At 31.3% G+C, this 13,024-nt stretch overlaps 1 protein-coding gene across 4 annotated transcripts in view; it reads right to left on the bottom strand.

Moving 5' to 3' along the window:
- LOC139519139 (ceramide transfer protein-like) overlaps positions 1 to 12,195 on the bottom strand; it is a 28,198-nt gene extending 16,003 nt beyond the window's left edge. Inside the window, exons 1-4 of one of the 4 annotated variants that reach the window (XM_071310957.1) lie at positions 11,810 to 12,195; positions 4,446 to 4,562; positions 2,213 to 2,320; positions 1,388 to 1,520 (exon numbers count right to left, since the gene is read on the bottom strand). In XM_071310957.1, coding sequence (XP_071167058.1) covers positions 1,388 to 1,520; positions 2,213 to 2,320; positions 4,446 to 4,562; positions 11,810 to 12,067 — 616 coding nt within the window. In that variant the 5' untranslated portion in view covers positions 12,068 to 12,195. Of the gene's footprint in view, positions 1 to 1,387; positions 1,521 to 2,212; positions 2,321 to 4,427; positions 4,563 to 11,809 lie in introns of all 4 variants that reach the window. The other 3 variants (XM_071310955.1, XM_071310958.1, XM_071310956.1) reach the window with 3 other exon arrangements.
- Between the last annotated feature and the right edge of the window lie 829 nt (positions 12,196 to 13,024).

Here is a 13,024-nt window from a genome sequence, read left to right as displayed (position 1 = left end):
AAGTAGTCACAGAACCATGAAAATTAGGTCAAGGACATTGGACATTTGATTGACTGAAACTTCGTAATATGAGGCATCAATATACAAAGTATGAATCATCCAGGTCTTCCACCTTCTAAAATATAAAGCTTTTAAGAAGTTGGCTAACACCGCCCACGCCATAGCCGCCACTAGATCACTATCCCTATGTCGAGCTTTCTGTGACAAAAGTCGCAGGCTCTACAAAAATCACATAAGGACCTATGAGCTACGGTCCCACAGCTATCAGTTAACAAGTAGTAGGTATTTTGTCTTTAAAGTTGAGATGCTTTTATTTCATATCACTTTTACACATCAAAAACATTTAATAAACTAGTGAGAAGGTAACCATCATTTTAAACGTCACTACATATTTTTGTAAAAGAATAGCAAGGTTTCTTTTTTCATCATATATAACTCCAATGCTATTTTAATTGGAAATCTTAGTATTACCTTTTCTAATGTTTTCAACAAACGATTAATTTTTATAACTTACACCACCCTTTTTAGTTATATTATTACTATAATGGCAGTCATATGAAATTGTTTTAAATTATATATAAATTTCTGTTTATCTATTTATGTGAATTTATATAATGGATATTGAGTAAAAGGAGTAAGTTCGGTAAGTGCCATATTTGGCCCCAATTATAAAGTTCATGGTTACAAGACAATAATTGTTTTAAGTTGCCTTAAAAACATGTGAGAAAATTAAACAGAGCTGTTTTTGTCAAAATTTTATTCTAACACGTTGATTTTTACATCCCAAAAAGGTCAAGATAAGGGATTTTGGTGAAATTTGACAAAATCAGCTGGATTTTAATGAAATAAAGGACCAGGAAACATAGAGCGCAGGCGTTGACAAGCTTAATATTCAAATAAGACATGTTAATTGTCTTCACAAACATTATTTTAAAAGATCTTTGTTGTCGACGTATGCGCTCTATGTTTCCTGTCAAATAATCTTTGGAAATTTGCCCATTTTCATTGATTTTTTCGTGAAAAATCAATATGAGTACAACTTGTGACGTCATAATGAAACGCAGAAACGTAAAATTTTCAACAAAATTGCTTATATCCTATCTAGTCAATGTATTAGCTATAATTAATCGTGATATTGGTCAATAAATTCGAATTTGAAATTTACGCTAAAAAAGGGGGCCATTTTAGGACCTTATCGAACAGACTCCTTTAAAGCAACACTTCTTATCCATGTGTAAAATGAACACATTTCCTACATCCTCTGAAGTTTTCACATCTAAATGCCTGGAATCATATTTAACCATTTGCATTGAATTGAATATGCTTGAATTAAAAACACATAAGGAACATTTCCAACTCTAACACGTATAATTCCAAAGATATTTACAGTCATGTACAACATTATGTGTCACTGCAGATGCACATGTATCAAAGTAACTCTGTAACGTGTCTATCTGTCGACAAAGTATATCACGGAACGTTTCCATTTCAGCCAATTTTTCTTTTAAACCTCTTCCACGCTGAAAAATAAAATCAAAGATTCTAGAAACAAATCAGTGGTAAGTTGTGTACAGTAAAAGTGGATATTTATACAGGTTATAATTTGGGGGATTACTGTGTATTATCATTTGGCTTCAGTTGTCATAAGATTTTCAAACAGTAAGTCATGTAAGTGAATTTTTTCAACACACTTTTCATGTTCTGTATATTTTTCTGCATCTTCATGGAAGGTTTTTCAACAAAATTCATAATGGGAACAGTTTTATCAAATACTTAAGAAACTGTAAAATTTATACAAAGTTTTTCTAGACTCAAGATATTAGAATTCAATCATGTCAGTACAAAATGTATTTAGTATGAAAACTAGTCTACTGTTGGAGTGTGTATTTTTTACTCTAAGATGTCCCTGTATTCATATATACATTCTTTCATATACTGACAGCTTGGCCCAACATTTTGTGTTAGCTGATAGGGAATTTAACAAAAACACTTGTATTTCTTCCAGGACACATTTTCATTTTTAAAGATGATCTTGTTTGCTTTTCTTAATATACGTTGTATGTTAATGCAAGCAAATAGTAACTTTTTTTCGCTTTTTGTTTTGATCATTGATTGTAATTTTTTTTGCTTTGTTGGGTTGTTGGGTTGCTGTCTTGTTAAACCACTCTTTGTTTCATTTACATCAAGAATGTTTTAATTTTGAAAAACATACCTTAAAAGATGATGCTGATAAAGTAGATAAACTGGTACCCGATTGTAAAGACAACAGGGAACCATGTCTTCGAAGATTGTTTTCACTACCATAACCAGATTCAGCTTGCTGAAAAAAAATATCGACATAAGGTACTGAACAATGATCTCGCATAACATTTCAAAAATATGAAATGACATGAGCTGAAAAACATAATACAAAAGTCCACATTATTGTAAATGATGTTGTTTGTGTCTGTTTATTAAGAATATAATGTAGTTTGAATACCCATTCTGGTTTACATAGTTCATTACTGAAACAGTCAGAAGATGAGCAGTGTTGAGTTTATATAATTTCTGACAAGGGAGGTCTACACTTCTTTAAACAGGAGGTTCATTAGAATGTTACAGAAATTTGTTCTTCGTCATCAAGTTTCATAACAAAGAATATTTGTTCATAGTACACCCTGCCCTGCTCTCATTATCACATTTCAATGGTCAGTTAACTAGGAAATCTGGGTCAAAAACCTTCTTCTAAGATGTATACTTTCCAATTCATTTGACATATTTGATATGCCCTGACTGTACGTTGATGATGTTTCAATGAAAGTATGTGATGTATATTATTAAATCAGGCATTGATATATTTGTAGCTGGGAAAGAATAAATTGTTTATCTTGAAATCATTTACAAACTAGCTTTCAGTTAACACAAGCATTCTTATAATGGTATTTGAGTAATTTTTGTTTTGTTGTGCTTCATGTTGATCTGATAAGTCAAGTCCTTTCCTACTGATTTTTACCGGGTTTTTCTTATATTGTGCTGTTTTCAAGTTGACGAGAACACAGCTTCATCTTGAACAACGTTTAACCAACTCTATACTTAGAAAGGACAGATTGATGCACAGTTTGGATTCCAAAACTTTGGAAAACATAATCCTTAATGTCAGTTATTTTTTGTGATTCCTACTATCCTTTCAATATCTCATAAATTGATTGACAAATTGTACAAAAAAAAACCAAACAAATGTGAATATAAATAAGTACTGGTGTATTAGGAACAAAGACAGTAAAAGGTAGGGGAATAGCTGTCAATTTCAAAAAGCATTTGACCATGAAGTTAAAGCCTATTACAATCTTAGTTTTTATTGGCATGCTTTTACTATAGAGTTTAGCCTGTTATGTCCAAACTACTCTAGATGTTTTTCTCATAACTAACCAACCAGTTAATTGTCCAAATGTCCTAATCTTCAATTATACAAAGAAGTACAAAAATCAAATAATATATATATGAAGCAACAGGCAGAAATCTTGGGGATTAAAGTCAAAGTTATGGTTTTGTCTGTTAATTAACAGATTCCACTTTAAAAGAAATTCTTTATTGCCTCATATTTAAAAATAACTTTTAGTTCATAATGAATAAGAATCATTTCCTTAGCAAAGATAATGGTTCATTTGTACTTCCTTATGCTTTGAAAAGTCTTAAATAAGATTTTAATAATCAATAAATTATATTTGGAATGTGTACGTCCAGTTAAATACTTTTTTTTACAAACATTTAAATATTCTGTGAACAAAGAATCAGTTTTGTTGTTTCATTAAATTGAAAGACCAATTAACATTATACTTAAATGAAAATTGATTCGAAACTTATAACAAGCATACAATTTTAAGATTTCCTTTAGAGATTTGATTAATGTATTGTCCTCAGGGAAGAATTTCATAAATAATAAATTATTTATTATCTCTTTATCTCACTAAACTTTCATTTCAACCTTCAATACTATATATCTCAATCAGTTGAAATTGGGGTCAAAACTTTAATTTGGCATTAAAATTAGAAAGATCATACATGTAGCATATATAAGTAACATGTGTTCTAAGTTTCAAGTTGATTGGACTTCAACTTTATCATGTTTATCAAAAACGACTTTGACCAAAAACTTAAACCTGAATAGGGGCAAACAGACAAACAAACGGACGAACAAATGAACGGAAAAACTTTATGCCCCTAAAAATCAACAGAAATGTTCTTATGGGATCTTATTTTCCTTAATATACTTTAATTCACTGAGTAAAAATTTCAGAAATTTTCATGTGAATATTGGAAAGAATATTTACTTCTTTAAAAAAAGATTGCTTGCAGGAAACAAACAAGTGATTTTTATACAATCAAAGCACATTAGTTGCACATCTATGTTAAGCTTTCCTTTGACAGTGGAGTCCCCATTATAATACCTCAGTACTACAAAATACCCTATGTAATTCAATAGCGCTGATCCATCGATTACGGTCATCTTCACTGGCAGCTCTCAGGTACCACATACAATCATTTACACTAACATCGAATCTACACTCATCAAACTGGTGAGGCTGAAAATTAAAGAGAATTTGTCTAAATAAACATATCATTACAGGTGATTACTGTATATATACAGATTCTACTTCTAACATGTCTTATAGAGAGGTAACATCAGTCATTTTATTACTCAAAACAGATCAATGTAAAATTTTGTACTGGTGTGTGTTACAATGTGTTATTTGTTCCATTATGAGCACATCACAAAGGAAAGATTTGTCAATCATACACAAGAAATACTATGGAGAGAGTTGTCTCATTGGCGATCATACCACATCTTCTTTTTTATATATACAATATATGTCTAGCGGGACAATTTAAATTTACAGATCTAACATTGTTGGGTTGATGTTTAGACGAGTTGTATATACATAATGTACACAGCCATGTATCACCATCATTGCTGGTGATCCGATGAATAAATCTGTTGTAGAGTTGTCAAGGACTCAGACGTACTTATAAATATAATTATTTTCTGTGACTGTATCTTGCATTAATTTGTAGGATCCTTTACTATAGATAATTGAGCTAATCTGTAACAATAACATCTCCATGCCTTATATGTCATGTACTGTAGTACGACGCTGGATTAAAACTGACGAGGAAAGGTAACACAAGGCCACCAAAGCTTTATAATTGTGAAGCCCAGGTGGTCGTGTGGTCTAGCAGGACGGCTACAGTGCAGGTGATTAGGTGTCACGATATCTCAGTAGCATGGGTTCGAATCCCGGCGAGGGAAGAACAAAAAATTTGCGAAAGTAAATTTACAGACCTAACATTGTTGGGTTGATGTTTAGACGAGTTGTATATATATATACATATAGGTTAAAGGAAAGATTTGTCAATCACACAAGAAATACAATGGATAATGAAGAGAGATGTCTCATTGGCAATCATACCACATCTTCTTTTAATATATATAGGTTAAAAGAAAGATTTTTCAATCATATAAAAAAAATCCCAGTTAAAATTTGTCAATCATACACAAAAATACTAGTCAAAAGAAAGATTTGTCAATCATACACAAAAATACTAGGTCAAAAGAAAGATTTGTCAATCATACACAAAAATACTAGGTCAAAAGAAAGATTTGTCAAGCATCCCCACAATACTAGGTCCAAAAAAGGATTTGTCAATCATACAGTAACACAAAAATATAAGTTCACTGTTTTTTACATCATTAAACTTCTATCCTACATTTTGTACTTTCATTTTAATTGTTTGTTTACAAAGTTAAAATTTGACAATTTTTATCCGTTACACTTCCATGACTTTGTGACATCATATACTGCATGAGACAATTTGAGTGGGTTAAAACAATATATTTACTTACGTATTGTAAGATGAAAAGCCTAATAAAACATAACTTATTTTGTAAAATAATGTGATTCACAAGACAACGTTTTTGAAGGGAATTTGTAATATTAATAAATCAATCTATAATCAAACTGAAAGTCCCTTAAATTAAACCAAAACCATTTGTTAAAAGTTAAGACTGGCTACTTTTTTCAGTTGAGATAACAAAAATATTACAATTTTTTTTCTAAACTGCCTTCTTCACTCCTATACACAAACTCATATCAAGTACATTGTACATGGTCATCATATGCACGTACATGTATTTTTAAATGATTAAATGTTATTTTGTTTGTACAAGATGTAATAACTTATCAAGAGTATGTAATCTAACATAATATCTGCATATTACATGTAAATATAAATGTTATTCAGTTTTCTCCTTAAAGATATCACTCCTGAGTGTAATATGAATACTTTTTGAGCAATCATGTACAAAGATTCATACTGTGTTGAGTGGCTGACATTTTGCAACATCTTTTTCATCAATAATGATAATCTGTTAAAGTTTGTTCCTCTGTCAGTGTTATCTTCATTCACAAAGAAGATGTTTCAAAGTTTTTGAAGCTTGAAGTCATACTGTCTAGTCAAAACAGTTTGACATAGTTGTTGATAATAGTGCCAAAATTAAATATAGTTTGAGCAAGCTTTTACAATGATCTGTATTTTGCTTTGACATTTTACTTTTTACAAGCTCACAAGGACACTTAAAGCCTGAAAGTCTTGTAGGTTTCTAGTTGGGATTGTCATAATCTCTGATTAAAAAATATTAATTGAAGCACTGATGGAAATAGGTAAATACAATGAAAGTTGTTAAATATGACTTGTCAATATTGCCAAAATTATAATATATACACATGGGAAATAAAAGGCCCTTGTCAACATAACAATTTCAGTTATTTTAAATTAAGAACCCATATCAATTTGATGACTGAATTTATGAAATCATCAAAGGAAGAAAGTACATGTATGTGTGTAGGTTCATTGTATGTGTGTAGGTTCATTGTATGTGTGTAGGTTCATTGTATGTGTAACTTAAGAAAATCTAACAGATACCATCATAGTTTTCCATCAATCATTGAACCAAACATAACTTCAACATAAGGTAAATGACAATGTACATTCAAATTCATTGAGATAAAAAAAAATTGCTTATCAAACTCAAGTGTGACTCAGAATCTCCCACACAAAAACAGCTGTAGTGATAAGAGGTTAACCTCAAGTTCAATGACATTTACAATAAATTTAACAATGTAACTTGTATCCTATTAAAACTTACTTACATTATAAGTATATCTGCATGTGACAAAATAAAATAATGTATTGTAAATCATAATTATTTAGTAGATGTTTTAAGACTTCTTTTTAAAAAACCTATATTTTGATATACTTTAATTATATATAAACTAACACCTTTTCAGATTTTGATATATATATTAGAATCTCAAATTAACACCAAGAAGTCGTTCAAAAGAATTATTACACTGTCTTATCATGCTTTTTGAATTCTATGACATATGGTCAAATCACTGAAAGACCCTCTTCTAAATTATTGAAAAATATTGTTCTGCATTGACAATAATATCTTGGTGTAAATAAGAAACACCCCTTCAGGCTAACACCCTCAAGGTGAATATAATACTTAAATCATAATGTTGTAATGTTGTCTTTTAATTTTATTTGTGTGGGATTTGATTTAAAATACAAAATGCACATACATTCATGTAGTGTATCAAGTCTTTAAAGTTAAACTTATTGAACTGCAAACAATGTTTTTGAGTGGGTATAAATTTACATCTGTGCCATTTATAGTTTTATTCAGTGGGTATTTACTTTATATAAAACAAATAATGATCAAGAGTTGTTTTTTTTCATTAACTGAGCTTCTGTATATTCATATATTTTTTATACATATTAGTAAAAGACACTGTTGTAATCAATCTTCCTTGACTAATGCATAGCGCTTACTAAAACCAAACTGACCGACTGATGAGTACAACTTCATGCATAATATCTGCAGAACTAATTAGGTATACAATAACACATTGAAAATCATATACATTGTACATTTGTACTTGTAAACAACAAGGAACCTATTTAACATCATTAAAACTTCTTTTAACTTTTATACATTTATTTATTAAACATAACAGTTTCCAACTTGTATACATGAAAAAATCGTTAGGATCTTTGAAGTTTCACCATTATCATTTGCCTTAATTTACCGATAATGTATATGCATATGACCTATTGTATATGACATTCCTTAATTTTTTTAACATGTTTCATTTTTCAAAAAACAATGTATTATTTTTATTATGGTGATGGATTTACTGTGATCATTTTGTTGTAATTGACAACATGGACAATGCTGATATAAAATGACACCAATATATCTGTTATCTGTCCATTAAATATCTATAATCACACATGAATTATAAATGTGACAGAGTAAATGTATACAGAATGAGATCTAACAGTAATACATATATACCAGCTGAAGGACACCTACGGGTGCGGGAATTCTCGCTACATTGAAGACCCATTGGTTGCCTTCGGCTGTTGTTTGCTCTATGGTCGGGTGGTTGTCGCTTTGACATATTCACCATTTCCTTTCTCAATTTTACAATAAAATGTACATGTATATTTGATGTATGAGTTGGAGATCAGTTTCTCACCTGTACCGGAGATTAACAAACCTTAATTCAACTATATCCAAACTTTAACATCAGCACCCTGTAACAACCACCTTTCAACATAATTTGTATTTTTGTATCACCTCTTTTGGACATTAAAAATTCTAATGTACATGCATGTTATGGGCAGTGTTGTAAAGAACAGACATTCTAACTGATATACAATACATAAATTATTTTTTTTCTTAGTAAAATTAAGATATATATATATTATGTAGATGTACATCTGGGTTTTGTATATTATTGTGCTGATTCTGACAAGGGAGTGTAACATAATGTGTAAATGTAGCAAGACTACCCTTAAAGGACTTTCCATCTGCAGTCTTTTGGTTGATGTATACACGTACATGTAACATTATTGAGTCAGTTACTTTAGGTGAAAAAGTTTTTTTTTTTACAAAAATTGAAAACACCATATTCATGATATTAGGCCAAAAATCTAAAGTACTTACTAAGGGACTATCTGCAGAATGACATCAATGACAACAACTATTTGGTTCTCAGTAATTAGTAGCAAGAAGTAAGAAGATGACTTATTCAGCAGTTGGGAATCAAATAATTATTATTTCAAACAATAAAAAAGAGAATAATTCTTATAAAATAAACATGTACCACTGTGTATTATAAGTAATTTTCATATTTCAGCTGATAGCAGTCTTCACACTTAGCCACAGGCCTGTAAAAATCATTTGTACAGGTCAACAGAATTTAACTAAAAACAATTACATTTAGCTTCAGCATGTTCAGTTTTCGCTAACCCTACCTACTCTTAACACTTTAATGCCATTTTGGAACAAGCACTGTTAAAGTCACTGATTCCCTTTTAGCAACCTGATTAAAAAAGTTTTTAAATTATAATACCTATCCTTTTCAGCACATTCCTAGTGTAAACACATGAATTATGTTTGTTGTAGGCCTATTAAACTTGTCATCATGAGTTAAAAAGAAAATCTGTAGTGCAATAATTACCAGAAAATTGCAATTGGTACATAGTTTATATTAGGAATAAAAACTTTGATTTTTTATATATAAAGCAACAAAGAATTGGAGCCAAAAAGTCAACTGTCATTAATTTTAATATAATAATTGAGGGGGAGGACAGGGGGGTACCCTTCTCCCACCCCTCTTCTCCTTTCTCCTACCCCCGTTCTCCTTTCTCCCATTAGAATAAAACATCTCCTTTTGAGATATTTTTTCTTGAAATATTAGAAAATTTTTTAAAAGGAGAGATATTTTATTTTTTCTCCTTTCTCCAACTTTTTCTCCTTTCTCCCAGCCTTCCTCTCCTTTCTCCTACCCCCTTTCTCCTTTCTCCCACCCCCTTTCTCCTTTCTCCTACCCCCTTTCTCCCTGTCTCCCTTACCCCTGTCCTCCCCCTCATAATTTGCCTCTTTTTTTAATATGAGGCAGGCATTACCTGTAAATGGGGACGAAGTCTGTATGAATTATTTTTTTGTAACTTAAATATTTGTTGAAAAAAAGAAACGGAAATACCGTAACGTTTCCGATTTTGGTTCTGTTGTTAGGGATTTTAGTTGTGACGTTATTTAAGTTATGACGTCATATGCAATGTAAACAAAGAAACGCTATCATCAGGTAACGTTTTTTCATATCAAGGAATTTATATTAAAAATGAAATTGGTATTGCGTTCCTTCCTATCTTATACTAGACTGATAAATATATAATTTATTCAAAGTTTCACACAAACGAGACCGGAAAAAGGAAGTACATTGTAGATTTCTGCGCAGATGTGGGAATTAAAAACATGACAAAATTTTCCGATTTTGAGTTCATTAGTACAATGAAAATTTCGGGAAAATTTTCCCCGATTTTTTTTTTTATTATTGATTTTTCTACTGTTATTGGGGACTTTGTCCCCATAATAAATTATCTTGTTTTACATTTTTTTGTAATTTAATCAAATTTAAACTTTCTGTTTAATTTTTACATTTGTCTGTAATAAATGTAACTGCAAAACACATGTATCCAGAGTAAGTTGTGATACCAAATTGTGACTGATTTATTTACGGCAGTGTCTGCGCGTACATGCATGTGGGTACGAATAGTCAAATTGACATTCATAGGCTACACGTACCCACATCCGGTTTTATAATAAAATGCAATCAAATCGGGAATTAAACGCGAAATATATGCAGAAATTATCGATAATATGGGGATTTCGAGTAGAACGAGTGAAGGGTATGACAAATAATATTTTCGAATTGTATTTATAAGTTAATAATATATAATAAATCTTGCAAATTAAATGCACACTGATTGAAAATGAAATATACAGTCCCTGTAAACTATAGTCCTATAATATATAATATCCGAATTTTAAGTTGCTTCCACGCCTCAGAGGCAAAATATTTTTTGATGCGCTGAAGGTTTACATTTTCGTCAAACATTTTGTTATTTATTAACGAAGCTTTCTTAGAAGATTATTGGCATCGGCCTTTGTTTATCAGAAATAATGTATATTTAGGCCTTAATTTTTCCTGTCGAACTTGTTTAGAATTTTTGCCTCCGTGAATACAGGAAAAAATTATTCTGTAAAACTTTTAAAGTTCTTCTTTTCTCTGCAGCTGCAATTGACCCCGAGTTTTTTTTTATATACAATTGTATCAAATTAATCGACTGATACTTTTGAACAAATTGTTCCAATTCATGATAACTTTGAAATGTCTGCCCCACACGTATATCACTCTTTTCCCATTTTAAGAATATTTATTAACCGAGAAAAACTGTTCACTTACACATATATAAATATTTAAAATAAGTAGTTGATAAATTTTATTCACTAATTGCGATAATTTCTGTATATATTTTACGTTTAATTCCCGCTTCGATGGCAATTTATTATAAAACCGGATGTGGGTACGCGTAGCCTACGAACGACAATTTTGCTATTCATACTGCATGCGGGTACGTGCAGACACTGCCTTAATTTACACACCCTTTTACTTTTTAGAAGGGCCAGAAGCTATAATTATTTTAACTGCTTCAAAACTTAATAACCCTTGAACATACAAAATATTTCTCAGCTTATGCATCATGTGCATTAATGAGTGATTTGCGTCTGGTTTGTGCGAACAGGTCAAAGACCTCCAAATGAAAACAAAGTTCAGTTCTTTTGTGTATTCGTCATGTAAACAAACCAAATCACAAATGACAACATGTCTTGTGATCGAGAAATTTGTAAACCTACCGTGACATTAGCCTTTGACAGACTGACAGCACCTCTACAACCAAATGCAGTATCATTTTCAGATTTATAATAACTCAAAGTTCCTTCTTTTAGCACAATATATCGGTCTTGCCAACCATGTAAATAGTTAGTCCACTTTGACAGAACACCCTGCAACTCGGGTAAGCCAGGTTCGTAGTCCGAATCTTCGTTTTCTTCATCGTCTGTTAAGCTGAGAAGGTCTAACTTCTCTTCTACCATTCCTGTAGAAACTGACATTTTCTTAAAACCAACCAAAACTTCTTTTTTAAGCCGGTCTTCATGTGCCGTAGGTGGTTACGGGTTGTAACTTGACTAATCAGACGCCATAATGATGTCATGAAGGAAGTGGTTTTATAAGCGCCCTCTCGTGAACAGGGGAAGCTATTATAAAATTATTATCATAAACATGAGGTCTACGTTACTTATCCAATCAACAAGATTGCCAAGTACTTTCCAAAACTTGAAAAGATCAGTTATTAATCATCTTTATTCAGATGGAAGACTGGTAAACTTAAAGAAGAAAAGATACGACGCGACCGTATACAAAGTAAATAAATATTTGAATAAATGAAAACGAGAAAAAAAAACCCACACTAGATCTCTATACATACGGTATACGTGTTTTATAGTAGTATCAGGTGGAACTGGTCCTGATCCTAAGGTCAATATTATGACACAACTGTTCTCTTTGTGCTGGATTATTTCATCCTGGTACTAAATTTCTCGGTTAGTATTTTCACACGGTACTTAATTGGTTAATTTGTTATGCGCAGGATCTGGGGGGTTTAGGGATAAATGAATCTTTAAATCGCCCTAAACTTTTAAATACTCTCCATTTATATCTGCTGTTCTTTCGTATGTCTCCTTATTTGCTGGTGCTAATAGAGTTTGCAGATCTATTTTGATGTTTTAATTGTATTTCCAGTTGTCGTTCCATTTGTTCTCTTTCCTAGTGGTATATCGGACAGTTAAATATGTAGTGTTCAGTGTTTTCCTCTTCACCACATTCACAGTGTGGCGCGAGGGATTGGCCTATCTGATGGCGATATTTATTTAGCCTATTGTAGCCGGTTCTGCAATCTAAGTGAATTCAGACATGAAGTTCTCAGTCCCAATAGTTGGGTTCGGGTAATAAAGTTGATTGGTCTTGCCTACAATGGACTACCATATAAACTAATTCGTGTAGTTGTCTCC

This window comes from Mytilus edulis, chromosome 4 (genome assembly GCF_963676685.1).
Source record: "Mytilus edulis chromosome 4, xbMytEdul2.2, whole genome shotgun sequence".
Taxonomy (NCBI): Eukaryota; Metazoa; Mollusca; class Bivalvia; order Mytilida; family Mytilidae; genus Mytilus; species Mytilus edulis.
The sequence above is the reverse complement of the archived record's forward strand: the minus strand, read 5'-3'. Positions and strand labels throughout refer to the sequence as shown.